The sequence below is a fragment of the Taudactylus pleione genome, unplaced genomic scaffold (genome assembly GCF_031769625.1).
Source record: "Taudactylus pleione unplaced genomic scaffold, aTauple2 ptg000189l, whole genome shotgun sequence".
Taxonomy (NCBI): Eukaryota; Metazoa; Chordata; class Amphibia; order Anura; family Myobatrachidae; genus Taudactylus; species Taudactylus pleione.
This window is the reverse complement of record NW_028284591.1, coordinates 53634-73321: the sequence shown is the minus strand read 5'-3', so window position 1 is coordinate 73321 and position 19688 is coordinate 53634. Positions and strand designations below refer to the sequence as shown.

Below are 19688 nucleotides of genomic sequence, written 5' to 3'. Positions count from 1 at the left end.
TCGGATCTCGTGCACAAAGCATAGGGCTGGCACAAATGGCAACTGCTTTCACCAGAGGATAGATGGCAGCAGTCACATAGATGCAGCCCAATGGATAAGGGCAGGAATGTGCATATGGTTTCCTCCTGACTATTATTGAAACCATGGATTGGATCAATTGGTTTGCTTCCCACTTGAAATGCAGGGATCCTTGTATTAGCCCTATGGAAACTCGGGGGTCTATTTACTAAGCAGTGTTAGGAGACCGAGTGAAAAGTGATAAGGTGCCAGCCAATCAGCTCCCAACTGTCATTTTTCAAACACAGCCTGTGAGATGACAGTTGGGTGCTGATTGGCTGGCACCTTATCACTTTCTTATCACTTTTCACTCTGTCTCCTATCACTGCTTAGTAAATAGGCCCCTAATCAGCACAAGTTAGTAAATTAGGCTACAGCAGCTGCCTGCAAATACAGCATGCCACTCAGAATCTGTTCCCCAGGGGTACATTTTTTGTGTCCGTATTGGCGAAGACCAGTAGTGTTGTATATGTATCTATTTTGGAAAAACTTGTTGCATATCGTACAGTTTTTCTAATTGGGAAGTTTTTACACTCAGCCCAAGTTAGTGATGTCAGTGGCACAGACTGAGCAGAAGAAATGACTCCTTTAGTAAAGCGAGCTGCTTTTGCAGTAGTGGGGAGGTACAGAGAGAATAGGAAGCCTCCGTCCCTGTAATCTGGCTGTTTATAGAACAATTATCTGGCTTGTGCCTGAGGTGCGCATTTCTCATCTTTTCCTGTAAGAATGTGACAGTACATTTTTACTCTATTAGGTAACAGATCAGTTGGTGGTTCAGCCCTACGAGCTGCCACAATGTGCTTCATTCTTTATGATTCTAACTTGGCATGAATGCTGGAACTCTCTCTGCTAGAGTGATGAATATATGAAGCTTTTATATCCCATCTACCTCACATCGTTCTTCAGGCCATGCAGCTCCTTTTCCAGTTTATCCCTTTTCAAATGTCTGTTTCCAATTTTGTGACACTCTATAAACGTGTTTTAGGGCTAGTGCATACACAGTACAATGTTGCTGTTAATAATGTTGTCATGGCTGTCATGGATACTTTTATGGAGTCGGACTCCTAAGGCTGACACCAATTTGACTTAAGTGCAAGTTCTTTAGCCAAGTAATAAGGTAAAGACGGGGACGACGCAGCAAAGCTTTGATACACATGGAGTCGGTCAGCCTGGTGAGGTACTGACGAGGTCTAGATGGCAAGACTTCGGTACACGTGGAGTTAAATTGAATAAACCAGGCAGGAGTAAGGATTAACCAGGAACCAATGAGCTTGAGAGGATTTGCTGTACGTCATGATGGCAGGAAGGTTCTACAACAGGGGTGGCCAAACTCTGGGCCTGATTCAGAGCCGGATGCTCTGACCAGAGCGCTCGCTCTGAATCAGGGCCCTCCTACCTCAACTTGGAGCGGCCTCCTGGCCGCTCGCATAGCTGTGGGCGACCACCCACAGCATATACGAGCGGCCAAAAAGATGGTCGCGATGGTCAAGGCCATCGCGACCCTCTGGCTTGCGACGAGATCCTGCGGTAGGGTCTTGCTGCCGCAAGCCCTGGAGTGATTTTGGCTCTATCAGAGCCAAAATCACTCCCACTGACATCACTAGTGATGTCAGTGGGGCTGGATCCAGACGGTAGGCGTTCCCATGGGAACGCCTCCATCTGGCAGCCACGCCCCCGGCACGCCCACCAAAGGGGGTGTGCTGTCACTCACCATCGACAGCACCCCCCCTTTGGTGCGAGACCCCGAGCGACGGATTCCCCATCGCTCGCCGGGTCTCGCGCATGCGCACGACGGAGCTCCCTCCGTCATGCGCACTTTTGAACCATCGACCCGCTTTCGAGCGTACAGCGCTCACGAGCAGGTCAGAATCAGGCCCTCTGTCCTCGAGATCTACCAACAGTTCACGTTTTCCAGGTCCGCACACAATCACAAGTGAAATAATTGGCTCCACCTGTGGATCTTTCAAAATGTGTCGGTGAGTAATGACTACACCTGTGCACCTGCTGGGTGACTTTGTGAACTGTTGGTAGATCTCGAGGATGGAGTTTGGCCACCCCTGCTCTACAATAATCAAGCAATGCCCCATTGCCCCTACATCTGGCTAGCTGCGGCTAGTAGTGCAGGTTCAGCGCTGCTCGGCAGCATCCAAAGGACTCTCTGAGCACACACCTTTTGTAGAGACGCCCGAAGCATGCGAGCAGCTCTCCATGCTTCTGCCGCCATCTCCGCCACTTGGTGGGCATCATGGGGTTCGAGTCTGGAGGTTAGCAAAGTGCCAAGGAACATTGCTCCGGCACGGTTTATCTGCATAGTGGTGCAACATTCAATGAGTGCGATGCACCATTGCAAATATTGCAGTCAAACCAGTCCGGAAATGACGTGTTCTGAGGTTTGGCGGATCACCGCTTTTGCTCCAAACTCCGAAATGCGATACATTCCAGGGCTTGGATGCGGTGGGCAACTCTATCTTTAGATGACGTTGCCTAATAGAAGCCTATGCTTCTATTTGCGACTCCTCCCTGAGAGGAAGCCAATGGGATCCCTCCCAGCACCTGCTGCGGCACGTGCGTCACTCGACGCACGCTCAGAAGGACTTCTGGGTCTTATCCCCGGAAGTTCTCCTGTCGCAAAGGACCGATCTTACCGGTGGTGTTCATGCATACCGGCGTTATTTACATCGCATGCAAAATACAATGCCTAATGCACTCTGCCCAATATGCCTCAATACATTTGTGCAAGAATGTGAACCTGACGCCGTGGGTTTAATCATATCATAAGTGCAATGGCCTCTTACCAAATGATAAAACGGATCTGGTTATCTGAACCACAAAGTAAGAAGCTCTAAAGGGATTTCCCAAAAGATTAATCTTCATTCCAAATATTTGTCATGGAAAAAAGGATAAATACAAATGCACAACATAATCCTGTTTCACAGGGTAGACGATAGTACAGAGTACATTGGAATTGCACGTACATTGTAAAAATAAAAATGCTCTTGTCTGAGGGCCCAATTCAGAAAGGATCGCAGTTGCTTATACTGTACGCATGCAGTCTGCTGATTGCTTTGCACTGCGCATGTGTACGCATAACAGTGCGCGAACCAGACTCTGCGATGGGCACTGAGATCGCAGCGGCTATGCAGACCAGAGTGATTGACAGAAATTGCTGTTTGCGGGTGGTAACGGGGGGGGGGGGGGATGCGTGCTTGGGGAAGCGCAGTCGTGCCAGTGCGTTCGCACGCTGTTGCAGAAGGGTGCACATATTTACGACTGCGATGACATACACAGCCAGAGGACTCATAGCGTGCTCTGTTCCTGAGTGAGGTCTGACCTGCCTTAACTGTGCGTACAGTATGGGTCCGATGTTTCTCAATGTTACCGATTATTTCGCTATGTTGCCAAGGTATATGGATGTGAGTAAGGGAAAGTGGGCATCCTTATGTTAGGCTGCAATGCGAATACAGACCTTTGCTTATCACCGCTAATATTGGCAACTGCGTTGCTTGCGTATAAGCAGAATTGCGATCCGTAATGCAGAGAGAGCAGCCAGTAATCATAGCTCTGAAATAGCGTTAATCCAACTTCATCTGGGGGATCATCCTCCTGATGAGGTTGGATTATTGCCATTTCAGATTTATTCGCTGGGCACTCCGGGAGAGTAGTCAAGTCCGCCTTTTCCAGACGATCTAATGCAGGGACGTAACTAGGGTAGTGTGACCTGTGCCATGGCTGTTCGAGCCTTTACATTTTCTGTTTATAATCATTCTCACTTGTAGCTTCCTCCTTCTTTTATCCCCAGCATCTCCTGCCCTCCCCTATCTCTTCCCTGGTCCTTCCCCATGAGGAGATGCCCATTTTTGGGCAGCACAGATGGTGTAATGGTTAGCATTACTGCCTCACAGCACTGAGGTCGTGGGTTCAACTCCCACCACGGCCCAACCTGTGTGGAGTTTGTATATTCTCCCTGTGCTTGCGTGGGTTTCCTCCGGGTATTCCGGTTTCCTCCCACACTCCAAAAATATACTGGTAGGTTAATTGGCTCCCAACACCCTAGTGTGTATGTGTGTGTGCATGCGATAGGGAATATAGAGTGTAAGCTCCACTGGGGCAGGGACTGATGTGAATGGCCAAATATTCTCTGTAAAGCGCTGCGGAATATGTGTGCGCTATATAAATAAATACATTTTTTTCGGGTGTGTTTTGTCCCCATTTGAAAAATAGGGGGGTGCCAATGCTCTTTCTGGCACAGGTCACCAAAAAGTCTAGTTACAGCTCTGATCTAATGTGATACCCTGTGGCTCTACTTCCACCCATTTACTAAAGGGTGATGAGTTTTATGAGTATTTGCTTAACTGAATATCGGAGCAGAAAATGTTTCAATCACTCTTTACTGAAAACCTGACCTACACCATACGCTCCTTATACATGACAGGACTAGACTCTGTGATGGAGGTTTTATGTCCTCTTGTTTTGTTTGCACTTAAACAGAAGCTGGCATGTTTTCACGCCTATGTCACACATAACATTAAGGTCTTGTAAACATTGTGAAACTTGGCGTAGGCGTCCATCTCTCGTCTATCCAGCCTTCTCACACAGCGAAATTCAAGCTATGTTTATTAACTTCTATCAGTGAGGAGACCTATAGGATATATACCATACAATTATCATATTTATGTTAATAGTTGAGACAACACTGTGTTGGAAGGCTATCATCCTATATCTAAGATAAATGTGCAGGGTGTTTTTACAATATATAATTTTGCTGAAAAGTTATCGGATGAGAAATTCGTTATGAAAATCTGCTATTAAATACTGAATTGTCGCAGCAGGGCATGGATGTCATATAGGAGAATCTTCCTACACGTGTTTCTTTTATATTTCATCTTTTGTCTCTTGTATGTCCGACTAAATTTTAAGTCTATCAATAAAAGTAAACTTTTAATACCTTTTTAATATTACCAATAAGTAGTGCCCCCCCCCTTCCCAAAAAAAAAAAAGAGTAGTCCTCTTCTGACCCATTTCACACAGCGGAAGGGACAGGGGGCCTGATTCAGAGCCACTCGCTAGATGCGATCACTCGCACGGTGTGTATGCAAATTGCCTAGGAAGGGCAATCGCACAGCAATGCATTAGCACGCCCAGTATTTCTTAGAACGCGATCACACAGTGTGTGCAGACACCCACCAGCCTGTTTTAAGATGCCCACTTGTGTCCAGGAAGTGTATGCAACCATCGGGTAACATCGGATGCGATCACAGCGCTTGAGGATGACCATACCGTGCCGTGGGCATTGCGAGCACTTCAGTGTAAAAACAAGCCAGGTGATGTGTACTATGATGCTGTCTTATAATTATGCACACCTCTAACACGCCGCTGAGATGCTCACCTGCGTTTGCACCTCCACTCCCCTTTTTTAATGGCCAGCCCCTGTTACCACCTACAAACGGCTTCCCCTGTCACTCATTCTGTTGGGCTGTCTATGCGCAGCGAGCGAATGCATTGTGAACTTTCGCTAAGGTATGCGCACTGCATACCATCGGCAGGAGCGAGAGTATGCGTCTTAGCGAGCGGGTCTGAATCGGGCCCAGAGTATCTTCACACTGGCATGTCAGTGCCTTGGTTACCAGGTGTATAAAGTCTAGTGCCCAATATTCTTCAGTGTCTCCAGCCCCCGTCAAATGAGATAAATGTGATTGAATCACAATTACCTGGGAAACTGCTTAGAGCTATGCTGGCTTGTTTTATACTATAACCTTACTCAAATATAATATCTGTAAATGTAAATGACAAAGCGCTAGATTTGTGTGTTTTTTTCTTTATCATAAAAACGATTAAATCCATTCCATAGTTTGGGAAAAGTAGTTTTTCGGCTGCAATTTGTCACGGTTTGCTCACATCATGTATTTTTGTACAGTCTAATGGTATCAGGGTGAAACGCTGGAAGTTGCCATGCTGGGACCCACATTGATGAGAGTGACTGCTTAGACATTAATGAAATGCAAAGTCCTTTTGAGGGGAAAAAAAGCCAAACAAATGCTTGAAACATAGTAACACCTAAATAGATAAACTTTAATCTTGTAATATTTATTTATACGCGGTGTTACGCAGGCCTGCCTCCCCGAGTCTGGCAAAGTGACAAGTTGAGCTATACCCATCCGGGCTTGTATCACCGAAATAGCTGAGTATTTGCTGAACTGCCATTGCTGTATTTCATACCCATTCCGTCCTGAGGACAGAGTTTGAGAACCATTGGCCTAGAGGTAGCTGTCCAGCAGCAGAAGCTCCTCCCATGTCATGGTACATTTAGGATCACTCTTCTCCTCCTCTCCTCAGCCAAGTGCTGTGGTGAGTCACACTGGCAATTTATCCACCATTATTTGGAGAGGAGAGAAAGGCATAACAGATCACCATAAATGGAATGGATATCGGCCGGCGGTTCGATTCCCGGCAGCGGCAGCCCGACAGGAGCAGAGTGCGACTCAGCGGAAGCCCGGCAGCGCTGGAAATCCCGATCGTGGGTAGGTAAGTATCCACTAACCTAACCTCCCTAACCCTCCTTAGGGGTGCCTAACCCTAACCACCCCCTTCCCCGCTACCTAAACCTAAGTCCCCGGGGGGGTGCCTAACCCTAACCCTCCCGGGGGGTGCCTAACCCTAAGTGTCCCCCCCCCCCCCCCATCCCGGGAGCCCTAAACCTAAAGCGGGCTGTCCACTCGCGGCGCCCGGCATCGCTACGATCGTCATGCCGGGCGCCAGTCGGGGAAATGCAGGCGTCTACATCTAGACGCCCGGCATTTCACCCTTGCCAGGATAAGACAGTCGGGAAGCCAGCTGCCGGTATATAGGCAGTCGGCTTCCCGATTGCTTCCCCTCAGGACCCCCACACAGTTCACGTTTTGCAGGTCACCCAGCAGGGGCACAGGTGTAGCCATTACTTACTGACAGATTTTAAAAGATCCACAGGTGGAGCTTAATTATTTCACTGATTCTGTGAGGAGACTTGGAAAACATGCACTGTTTGGGGTCCTGAGGACCGAGTTTGAGAACCTGTGGTCTAGGCAATCTTCTTGTGTACTGTGCACTACAGAGAAATAAATACGTTTGTGGGACTACATTGAAAGACAATAGATCTAACCACCCCCAAGTATCTTACTCTGTGTCCAGACCTGCAACCCCCTCATTGAAACTCTTACCCTAAATCTGCAATCACCCACCCCTTTCTCTCATGTAAAGTGATTCCCCTATTGCCCCCACTACTGTAAATCAGATCTCTGATCAATAAGGGACTAGGTTAAATATATTACCTGCCTGCTGCTGCCAGCCACCAATCAGAGTAGGGAGACATCCCACTGCTGCGATTGGTGAATGGCCAGGGGGGTGCCTCTCTATCCCTTGCACAGAAACCCACCCACCCTTCTAAAACATTTGTCTGTTGGCGAAGGGGGGGTTGGTGGGAACTCTCATCACTAAAACATCCTCTAATACAGGGGTAGACAACCTGTGGCACTCCAACTGCTGTGGAACAACATATCCCAGCATGCACTGCCATGGTTTTAACCTTTCTGGATCAGAAAAACTGATAGGGAATGCTGGGATGTGTACTTCCACATCAGTTTTTCTGATCCGGAAAGGTTAAAACCATTGCAGTGCATGCTGGGATATGTAGTTCCACAGCAGTTGGAGTGCCACAGGTTGCCTATCCCTGCTCTAATGGGGTTCATGCCATTGTGTAAGTAATGATTTAAATAACTTCATTTGTACATAGTATGAAAATGTTATTATCCCTCTCCCCCAAATCAAACAAAGGGACTCTCTCTCTGCATTGGGAGCAAAGCAAAATGTAAAAAAAAAGTAAGTAGCTTTGTACCTGGGCAAACCGCGCTGCAATGCAAGGGTGCAAATACATTATTTTTTTTTATGTTTTTGCATGCAGGGTAAATCTTACTTGCCGACCTTCTGGCTGCCCCTCCGGGAGAGGGCATCCAGGTCGGCACAGCATGGAGTGGGGGGCCTGGCGTGGCATAGGTGGGCGATTCGGCTCCCTGCACATCTGTACAGCTTACATCTGCCCCACCTGCAGTGCAACATGGTTTTACCAAAGGGCAAATTTTACAGCAATCGGTTTTCAGAAATGGTAAATCTCTAGTGACGTCCAAGCCGATCCGCACTTTCCGTCCAGATAAGCTCACGTTTTATATGTTTCACAATGTGATCTGTAGCCCTTTTATTTCAGTGAACTTTTTGTGTTTTTGGCTTTCGTGTTGCATTTCAATTAACCAGAATGTTTTTGTTCCAGTAAAATCATATTTTCGATATGACTGTCAATATTCATAAATATTCCATAAGGGTATAGTCCTTGGTTTTAAAGGCTTTTCATTTATTAAGATGTTGGTTTATTATAGTCAACTCATAAAAAGGGGCAGTAAATGTTAATCAGTAACCAGTGTACTGTATGTGATGATTTCTGTACATACTACATATTTGCCGACGTTGCGGGACTCCTGGTGGGGGGTGTGGCACAGTGAATTGCACCATCAGTTGCAGTAGGGACATAATGAAGTGATTCACAGAAAATGACATTAACTCAATTACACCATACTCCTTTCACTGCAAAGGTGCATGGGATGTATGATGTTTGGCTACTGTCCTGGGATCCTGGTAGAGTTATAGCTGGAGCGTCACACAGACATTCCAGGAGAGTGACCATGACCGTCATAAAATTACACTCTTGTATCTTATCTTGTATATATTGTATATTCTATTTCTTCTATCTCCTCTCTTCCAGCACAATGTCACGTATCCTCTGCACCAATGTACTGTATAGGATCTACAATGTAGATTTATTAATGTAAATGGGATTATAATCCTTGTTTTCTTCTGCATATAAATTTACAGTATATTCCAGAAAAATGGCCTCACTTCCTGCGTCAGAGAGAGTATTTTTAAAAAGAGTCAATGAAAGTGCGATGGAAGATGATATATTGTATGTGTGTGGATCCACAGCAGCCCACATCACCGAGGAGACGGAATATGTCCGTAAGGTGAGTGTCCTCGGTGCTGCCTTTTCCATAAAGTGGGCCCCCTAACCTGCACAAAGCAGAGGCGGCCATTTTGTGAGTTGAACCAATATTTATGGGAATGCATCTTGTTGTTCACCAGGAGTCATTAGGGCTGATTTGAGTTGGGAGTAAGACAATAAAGACCAAGATAAAGGCCCCATACATCAGGCGGTCGTTTCCTTGATCCGACCAAAACCGCTGATCCACCAGTTGGTAATGGCGACCGACGGCAAACAATGATCAGCGATCCGTCAAGGAATCGGGGAGATCCTTCATGTTAATCCCCTGATTTGCCATTCCTGATCATATTTTGGTCGGGATTGGGAAATCAGGGAAACCTAACATGTTGGATCTCATCGATACCCCGGTGTCTGGGGATCAGAGAATTGCAACAATCTGTAGTTGATGTATGGGGGCCTTAACTTTACATCTGGGCAAAACCATGTTTCAATGCAAATAGGGGAAATGTAAAATGTGCAGGGAGATTAAGATTTGGGAGGGCTGTGTCCAAACTTAAATTTATTGTGTAAAAATCAACCTATCCAGCATTTGTGGGCTACATGCAATACAGCCGGCATTTACCCTGCATGCAGAAACTAATAATGGATTTGCACCCCTTGCAGTGCAACATGGTTTGTACAAGTTAAAAAGTGACTTGTTTTTTATTTGCTTTGCTCCCAACTCAATCAGCCCCAATGACCTCCATTGAGGCATGAGGCACTCTGGGAATTGATGGCCTGAATTCTCATGAATATTGGTTCAGTGTACAGAATTGCTGCCTCCACTGTGTGTTCTATTGTAAATGCAGGGGTCTCACAGAAATGAAAGTGCACCAGTCTCAGATTATATGTAGTGCTCAGAAGGCTTAATGTCCTGGGCTCACTTTCTCCAAAGCTCACAGTAGTAGAGCAGTGAGTCACAGAGAAAGCAAGCACCAGAGCAACTGTACTCGTAGTGCTGTCTGATAGCCCCCATGTTGATCAGTGGTCCTGCTCCACCACAGGCAGCGGGGCCCACCGGGAACTTCCCCTGTACACCTGTGGGCCAGTCCAACCCTGGCATCTGCTCTGGCTGTCTCTATACTTCCATTGCTCTCTTGCTTAGATGTCTATAGAATGGAGAATCAGGAAAGAGCATAGCATGGAATGAGCGCAGAGTATTAAACGCTCTACATGTCACAGAGAAATAATTTTTTTCTTGGTAACGATATAGGGTCTGATAATGAGTTGAACAAAAATTGCCCATAGATACTAGCGCATTGCGTACAGGGGGGGGGGGGGGGGAGATGGAAGTGCTTGTACGACTGTGTGCAAAGTTGTACGCATTTAACCGTATGCTTGTTTTGCTGCTACTCATCAATGTGGGCTTACAGCAGGTTGTACTTGGTGAAGGCGATACACCTGGAAGCGGGTGTATCATTTGTGCTGCATAGCCTGCAGTTCTGACGATGAGCATACTTTGTGAGAGTGCCCCATTACAGTCCATTTGCCCCCCATACTGTACAACTACAAACCACTATGTAATAATAAATAATACAGTGGTAACAGAACATGGGGCAGGTCCTCTTTACAGTAAGATGGATGACCCATTTATGGTCCATCTAGTATTATGGCGTTCTGTCGTCGTCAGTGAGAACTACACTTAATTTCCTAGTGAATGCTTTCAAACCCAACCATGACATAGAATGTACAATTTATAACATTCTTTTTTTTTTTTTTTTTTTTTTTGGATCATGACCATAGCATTTTTTGCTTTTAACATGAAAACAGTTTGAAAGGCAAAGTGTGATAGTTATTTATAAATGAAACGTTCCATCCACCTTTTTTGTAAATTTTAAACGTTTTCCATAATTTGTGTTTCATTTAGAAGAGTAACTTCCATTAAAAACTGTTTTTTTTCTGCCACCCCAAAATTTGTAATAATCAAAGAATAAATTGTGCCCCTATCCTTAATTCTCTATTCAGAGGTGATGCTCTTAATTGAGGACTCGTTCTCCCTATTTTTTTTTTTTTTTCTATTATTTTTTTTTTATTTTTTTATTATTAAAAGCTCAGTTACCTATTCTTCAGGAAACTCCAGAATTGTGGGGAGGGAATTCTCCTGGGCGCCCAGAATAGCAGGCTGCCCTCCCCGATCCCACCAACCTCCCCGGTGAAGTTGGCGGGACTGTGATTAGCATAAATCATAGCATTATGACATGGGAGGTGTAGCTGTAATGACACTATACACAGTTACTTCCCAGCTGGACCTCCCCCCTCATAGAATCCCCAGAGGTTATATTGAAGAAGTAGGTTACTATGCTTCAAAACAAATGATTTGCAGCATTAACCAGTGCATGCAAAGTAATGTGAATGAGCCTTACATAAGGCTAAACTGTGCGTTATTTTAGTAGAAAAACATGAACTTTGCTAAGGGGATCCCTGAAGTTGAATTAGGTTGGACTTTCCGCCATGCGTTTATTCCTAAGTGCTGTATCCACAAATGAATGCGCTAATGCAGTCGTTCCCAAACTGGGTGCCACAGAGCATTTGAAGGGGTGCCACAGATTGGTGGTCCAGTACCAAATCAAATTATTTATAGTCAGTCTTAAAAGGGCAAAACCAGTGCTGGCAGCTGCAAGTTATTAATATGTGGACAAACGGATGCACAGTCCAGTCCTCCATTACATGACTGACCCTAAGGATGACATATAAGCAAAATTTAGTTATTCAGCAATAATTATTAAATGTTCTCAATAAGAAACTATTGGCCTGGGGGTGCAGTGATTAAAACACTGATACTTTAGGGTGCCGAACCACTGCGCTAATGGATATTACTGGTGTGTTTATACTTTCTATATCCTGAAGTGGGTGTACACCTTGAAAATGAATTTTCTTTTATGTCTGCAAAACCAATACTGCGGCCCTTCCCAACACTTGTGTCTGCTGATCTCCTGACAATTGCTAAGTGCTTTTTTTTTTTCTCATAGATCCGAACAACTTTAGAGAAGATTCAAAGTCAGTTATTTAAGGATGATCTAAATGGGAAAAGTATACAAGAGAAGGTAAATATATAGGGGTCTATTCATCACCTAATTTCTACAAAAATAGGTGAAAATCTTTAAGTGTCAGTGTTATTCACCAAACATGTAACGCAGGAGTTATCACTATCTCCTGGTTACAATTCTCCCACGATAATTACCACAGTCCCCATACTTATAGTATGTAATATATGTATGGAGATAGTAGTATACTGTAGTATGGGGATGTGGAAATTATGTAATTCATTAAGTTCCGAAAAAGCATTTTTTTGGGAACTTGACAGTGATGCTGAAGGCCACTCTGAGGTGGCGTACAGCATCCGATACAGGAGAGGGATCTGAAAGATCCCTCCCTGCTGTGTCCTCTTACCTGCCTGACGCTCCCTCCCGGCTCCCAGAGCAGTTGTCTTGTGAGCAGGGGCCAGGAGTGGGCACGGGTCCTCCTCGCTGCTGCGCCACACTCCACTGTATTATGCCTGCCGGCGCCTCTACAGTCTGCAATGCGGTGTTCACTGCCGGGGCTCCGTCCATCGTATTCACTCTACTGTACCCGCTGGGGGCGTAGAGGGGAGGGGGCGTGCGCCAGCTTTGCGGGCTGGCAGGCTGTGCCACGCATGCGCAGCTTGAAGACGTGCAGTGAAGACTGAAGAGGAGCAGGAGTGAAGGCTCTCGCTTCTGAAAACTGCTTAGTAGGAACAGCAGTTTTTCGGAAGTGATAGTTTAGGGCGTGAGGCATGATGAATGAGGCATGATGAATGAGGCATGATGAATGCCTCCTAAACTGAGTTTGAACTCGCAGCGAGTTCAAACCATAATTCTCACAAGTGATGATTATGTTTTGATGAATAGGCCCCATAGTCCTCAATTACTTGTGCAAACATCTGGTGTATTCTGTGGTCTGGTGAAAGGGCAATTGCATGTGTATTTTCACTTTAGCTTTCTATATTCTTTTAGTAAAACGTGACCTAAAGTAGGCTGCGTAGAGGACGTCTGTGGCCATTAAATCCTCTTCTATGTACCGTAGTGTTGCTCATCTGGGCACATTACTGCTTTTTACAGTAAGCAATCTGCACATTTTCCTGCAAACCTCTGTGGGGCGAGGATAAAAAATTATCAAAGATGCATTTGCTTTAGGTATCTGGATGGAAAATTGATAGTCAATATGTCGACAATAGATGGTCAACAGGGCCATAAGGTTGACTGGGCAAATAATCGACACAGAAATGGTTGATCTGAAAATATTCATTTTTGTTTTGTTGTTTTCCCACCATCTTAAGGTTTTATGGTGAAAGTTAGGCACTAGGGGGAGTGATGGGGTTAGGCTGTCGGAGGGGATGGTTAGGCACTAGGGGGAGTGATAGGGTTAGGCTGTCGGAGGGGATGGTTAGGCACTAGGGGGAGTGATGGGGTTAGGCTGTCGGAGGGGATGGTTAGGCACTAGGGGGAGTGATAGGGTTAGGCTGTCGGAGGGGATGGTTAGGCACTAGGGGGAGTGATAGGGTTAGGCTGTCGGAGGGGATGGTTAGGCACTAGGGGGAGTGATAGGGTTAGGCTGTCGGAGGGGATGGTTAGGCACTAGGGGGAGTGATAGGGTTAGGCTGTCGGAGGGGATGGTTAGGCACTAGGGGGAGTGATGGGGTTAGGCTGTCGGAGGGAATGGTTAGGCACTAGGGGGAGTGATGGGGTTAGGCTGTCGGAGGGGATGGTTAGGCACTAGGGGGAGTGATTGGCTTAGGCCAGTATTGGCTAACCTTGACACTCCAGCTGTTGTGGAACTATATATCCCAGCATGCCCTGCCACAGTTTTAGCATGCCCTAATAGCAAAACTGTAGCAGTGCATGCTGGGTTATGTAGTTCCATAACAGCTGGAGTGTCAAGGTTAGCCAACACTGGCTTAGGCTGTCGTAGGGGATGGTTAGGCACTAGGGAGAGTTGTGTTTTAGGCACAAGTGTCAACCTTTTGTCCCTGTCGACCATTTAGTTTCGACCTATTGACTGTCAATCTATTATACCACACCCATTGGTGTGACCATGTCGTAGGCACATCGCTGAGACTTGCCCCCATCATTTCTCCTCATGGTTCAAATTGGTTGACCTAAAGTATCCACTAAAGTAATGATATCCTAGTTGTCATACAATGACTTGCATTCTCAGCCATGGGAGAGCCCTCGTTTTACAACGCAATACAGGCAAATAGTTTAAAATAAGCCCTCTGTCAGTATGGCATACCTTTTTTATATGGTGCACCTGTCCCCCAGTATTCATTACTAAATGACTCTGCAGCAGGGTGCTTGATTTGCCTCATTGATCATGAAGTTAAACCGTTATCGGACAATTCCAAACAGTGGCCCTGATTCAGAGCCGGACGCTCTGACAGAGTGCTCGCTCTGAATCAGGGTCGTCCTTCCTGATTTTAGAGCGGCCTCCTGACCGCTCGTATAGCTGTGGGTGACCACCCACAGCTATAGCGAGCTGCCAAAAAGATGGTCGCGATGGTCAAGCCCTGGAGTGCTTTCGGCTCTATCAGAGCCGAGAGCACTCCCACTGACATCACTTGTGATGTCAGTGGGGCCGGCCCCAGACGGTAGGTGTTCCCATGGGAACGCCTCCGTCTGGGCAGCCACGCACTGGCACGCCCACCAAAGGGGGCGTGCTGTCACTCACCACCGACAGCACGCCCCCTTTGTAGCGAGACCCATAGAGACGGCTTGCCCGTCGCTATCCGGGTCTCGCGCATGCGCACGACTGAGCCGGGTCCGTCGTGCGCATGCGCAGTGGGCCAACATTGACCCGCTTGCGAGTGCCCAGTGTTCTCTATAAAACTTAGGTACAAAGAAAAGTACTCTGTATACATGTTGTTTCCATAGTACTGTGATAAAAATATTAACAAATAAAGGGGCCGCTGAGGTGCCCATAGATGTTCCGAATCCACAGGCTGATATTGTTTTGGGTTCCCAGGTCATCAGCAAATAGTAGCTGCTTAAAGGCCACATTATTTGAAAGATGCTGCTTCCCTCTTTATGTATCTGTAATGTCCCATTTTTACTAGGGACCAGCTTGGAATGTGATCAGAGAGACAAGCTATGCGTTTCCCTTTTAAACGGACACAATGACAGACATAGAAGAGGGTACAACACAATTTTATTATGCAAGAAAACAAATGACACATAACCGCTGTACATTGCATCACAATATCCATTTCTTAAAACACAACTGTAGTTTCAGCAAAGCCATTACACTTCTGACTTCAATTAAGATAAACCCACAGTAGAACATTACAGTGACAAATGATGCTTAGCGTACAGTTCACGGCTTTAAGCAAATCAAGTCCAGCAATAGAGAGAGAGTTAGGCGGCTTTAACTTTAAGCACAGTCCAGCACTGCAAGAGCCAGTAAGAATTGCACAAAGTCCTTTGCTATGGTCATTTATAAGCACAGCAAGCATGTTCATTAAAATAAACCCATCAGCATTTAACGTAACATACATTTCGTTGCAACACCCTTTTTGCATAAACCTATATTGTTGAGAACAACGATTTTTACATGAAAGCAAAATCAAAGGTGGACTTTTAATAAGCTTCTAAACTGGTTTTACGCATGACCGATCATAGCACGGTAGAAAATACTAAGTGGTCAAGAATGCCAAACCTGACACCAAACCACCCAGGTCGCAGTTTTAAGTATATACAGGTAGATAACAAACCTTTTAAGAGTTCTACTTAAACAAGAGTAGAATCTTTGTACAAGCAAACCTTTACATTATTTAAAATAGGTTTTAGCTTCAGATAAAACTACAGCCCAGCTCCTTCCCATCAGGGCTCTCCCTCTCCCCTCCAGGGGATTGCTATTTTATAACCTTCCCCTCTTTCTCTTCCCTGCTTGTCCAGCTCCTCTGAATGGACAGGGGACCCCCAGCAACAGACCGCCTACCAGGTTCTCTGCCTGGATACCAATGAGTGGGGCAGGATTTTCCCGCAAAAACGGGTTACTGACCAAGGGGCATTTTCTCCCCCCCCCCTCCCCCTCCCCCTCCCCTATTTGCACATGCTCAGTAAGGTCCAGGGAGAGTAGGGTATGTGAGTTCACTGTGCCTGCCTATGGGGTCAATGGGGCTGTATGACTTTAATTAAAAAAAACTGACGGGCTGCAGGTCACCTAAATGCTCCCCTAATTTACTAAGGGGGTAACCCCATAACTATCCAGTGATGACTGGATAGAGTGTGGCAAAAGATGAGGTTGGATATATTTATGTGGGTGAGGAGTTAGTTTTTAAGGGGGTGAAGGAGCCAGTGGAGGGGTAAGCAGTGGGGGGGCAGAAGGAGAGGGGCATGAAATAAAGATACGCCAAGCAGCAACATGAAGTGGCTGCAGAGGAAAGAGACGGGTGAGGGGGAGACCAGAAAGGAGAAGGTTGCAATATTTGAAGAACCATATGATGAGGGAGGGAACCAGTGTCTTGGTGGTGTCAAGGGCGAATAAGGGGTACGTTTAGTAAACGTCTATTTTAGAGAGTTTTAAAATCAATCCAAATCTTATCAACTTTGATGGGACTCCTAAACGCAAAATCTGCATATTTTATCATCCGTAGGGTTTCCACTTCACTTGTGTTTGATTTAAACTCGATCTAAAACCATTTAAATCGACCTTTTAGTAAATTTCCCCCACGGGGTCCAATCCTAACGACTGTTCCGGTGACTAAAACGAGTGGAAGTGGGTGAGGGACTGGATGTGGGGTGGTGAATGAGAGGGAGGAGTAGATGGCGATGCCAAGGCAGCGGACTTTGGTATCTGTAGGGGTGTTTCCAAAGACCGGGAAATGGGCAAGCACCTTCAAACACGTCTGGTAGTAGTAACACACGTGCAAAAATAGAATCCATACAGGCTTCATTTTTTAGGTTTGTAAATGAGCGATTGAAATATATGACCTTGTCTCTTATATTCATATGTAAAGTAATTGTTTATACCCTTTTTTTTTATTTAATGCTTTTACATGATTTCAAGCGACATTTTCAGTAATTGTCACCTATGGAAAACAGAGGAAACCATAGCACAGAGGGATAGTGATGTGGGTTCTGGTTCTTTTTCAGAATTCTTCTCTGATACAGCAGAATGGGTGCAGAGAAGAAGATTCTTTTGGCTCTCGGTACAGACGCATCATTGACCAGTTAAATGACCAAGATCTGCAGCTTGTCGACGTTCACAGGGAAAATGAAGATCTGCAGATAAAGGTCGAGTCCTCTAGAAATCAGTCATTTTTGTATAATTCTTTGTGCGATGTGCACATAGAACCCGGGCAGTCACTGCTAGGGCTGGAGGGAACTTATAATGAATGAAACACAGTTGTTTGGGAGCTTTGTAGGCAGGGAAAGCAACCCCTCCTCCCAAAGTTGTAGATGCTGATTAGGCAGAAGAGGCCGTATAATTGGGTGTAACAAGGTTCAAGGGTAAGGGTTCCCGGAGCCGGCTTTGTCACCCTCTGGATTCTGACTGCTGGGATCATGAACCCAACCCGTATAGATGTGAAAACTTTTTTTACTAAAATTTTTAAAAGCTTTTAATTTATCATTGGTGGGTAATTGGGCTGGTATGCAGTCACCATTCACAGGGCTCAATCCAATTTAGCTGCGAGCTCTCGTGGCACTTACTGTACCTCCAGACTCACGAATATTTGTTTGCAGCCCCAACAGGGCTGCGCACAAAAGTCTACGAGACTGGGATGAGATCGGGCCATAAAGGGGACAAGTTGCTCTGCCATGTTTGGTGTTTCTACCTAGTTGCTACGGCAACTTGCCCCCTCTGTGGCTAATAGGATTGAGCCCACAATGTTGATAGCGGCAGGTTGACAAAATTTCTGTTGTCGACATTAAAGATGTTGAAGTTTTAATTATGTCATCTCCATAATGTTGAAATTTCTGTTGGGTTTAGCGTTGGGGACAGAATTCCAAAAAAAGACAGTGTCGACATTTCAACAATATGGACATAACATCAGTGTCGACATTATGACCATGCCGACATTGTGAAGGTCTAACAAATATACAGAATCCATTTGCTTAACCTGTGCTGTCAAACTCTCTTCCAAATGGTTTCAACCTATAAGAAACCATAACGCAGGTGTGTAAGTAAATAATTGTGTCTTCGTCTAATGTCTTTATTTTAGCTGGAAGCGACACGTGAAGCCGGAGCCGGCGCGATAAGAGACGCTACGCGGAAACTGTATGAAAACTACAGCAAGAAGTCTGATGAGCTCCGGAAGTGTCACAGGGAGGAAAAGCAGAGGTTACAGGTAATGTAGCAGAATTGCAGCATAAACACACAGCGGGCAGGATGTACTAAAGGTAAAAATGCGCTAAAACACCCGAAAATTACGTTTGGGGTTTTACCGCATTCTCCGAATATACGAAGCACCTGGAATGCGATGTACTCCGGTGTTTCGTCCCGATGAATAACGCCACCTTCATAGTACATACCGCCCAGAGAATGCAACTTGCGCATCTTTGTGTATCTCCAAGCAATTCTGAGTCTAATGGATCTCACCCGTGAAATGGGCGTTTCCATGTGGTTAACGGGCGCTGCAGACAGTAAAACCGTGGTCAGAGCAGCTATATGCATGAAGCAGTGCGAATAGTCACTTTAGCAAATTTGGCTGCTGTGGCTGTTCCCGGAGTTTTGCGCACTTTTCTCTGTCATTTCACAAAATGCGCAAATTGTTATTGTAATGCTGATTAGGAAAACCATTCACGTCATCGATATAAAAAAAAAAGCTTTATATTATTTGGTTATTTTTTTATATCGACTTTCTAGGTTTCTGCCGCTGAACATGAAGATCAGTTTAAGAAGAGTGTTGAGAAGTTGGAAGAGGTGGCGGAGAAAATACAAGAGAAACACGGGCGAATCCTCGAGCTGGAAAATCTTATGGACAGAATGGAAGCTGTGAGTGTGTTTTGGGGTTTTTAGGAGTGTTTTCCAAATAAGGACATTATGGGCTTCATTTACTGTACTAACGAGTTTTATCACCAAAACGAGTGATACATTTCACTGTGTATGATAAATGGTGCTCCAGCCAATCAGCTCCCACCTGTCAACTGTTAGAAAAATGACAGTTGGGAGCTGATTGGCTGGAGCACCATTTATCATACACAGTGACATTTATCACTTGTTTTGGTGATAAAACTCGTTAGTACATTCTGTGCTAAAGTTCAGTAATGTATATAGGCCCCCATTTACTATCGATATGCATATTTTACAACCATAGTAAGCCAAAGGAAAAATGCTGCTGTAACATATTGGCAAAAAAAAGAGTTCTTAGGGCTCCCAGTGGGACTTAGGGTTAGGCACCCCCCCCAGGGAGGGTTAGTTTTAGGCTAGGGGAAGGGAGGGTTAGGGTTAGGTTGCGGGGAAGGAGAGGTTAGGGTTAGGCACCCCTAAGGGAGATGTAGGGTTAGGGGTGCTTGCCAAAATCAGCTGTCTGGATCTTCACCCCTGCCGGGCTTCTGCTGTCGGTATTACATACTGATTCCCTTCCCAGCACTACTGCAGAAGTTCCCACCAATAT

The 19688-nt window shown here is 45.6% G+C and overlaps 1 protein-coding gene across 3 annotated transcripts in view; it reads left to right on the top strand.

Annotated features, from left to right (window-relative positions):
• Positions 1 to 19688, top strand: part of CCDC68 (coiled-coil domain containing 68) — a 53830-nt gene that overhangs the window by 17051 nt on the left and 17091 nt on the right. For all 3 annotated transcript variants that reach the window (XM_088476522.1, XM_088476521.1, XM_088476523.1), the window contains exons 2-6: positions 8953 to 9098; positions 12085 to 12159; positions 17224 to 17364; positions 18294 to 18419; positions 18938 to 19066. In XM_088476522.1, the coding sequence (XP_088332648.1) occupies positions 8967 to 9098; positions 12085 to 12159; positions 17224 to 17364; positions 18294 to 18419; positions 18938 to 19066 (603 nt within the window). In that variant the 5' untranslated portion in view covers positions 8953 to 8966. The remainder of the gene's footprint in view (positions 1 to 8952; positions 9099 to 12084; positions 12160 to 17223; positions 17365 to 18293; positions 18420 to 18937; positions 19067 to 19688) is intronic.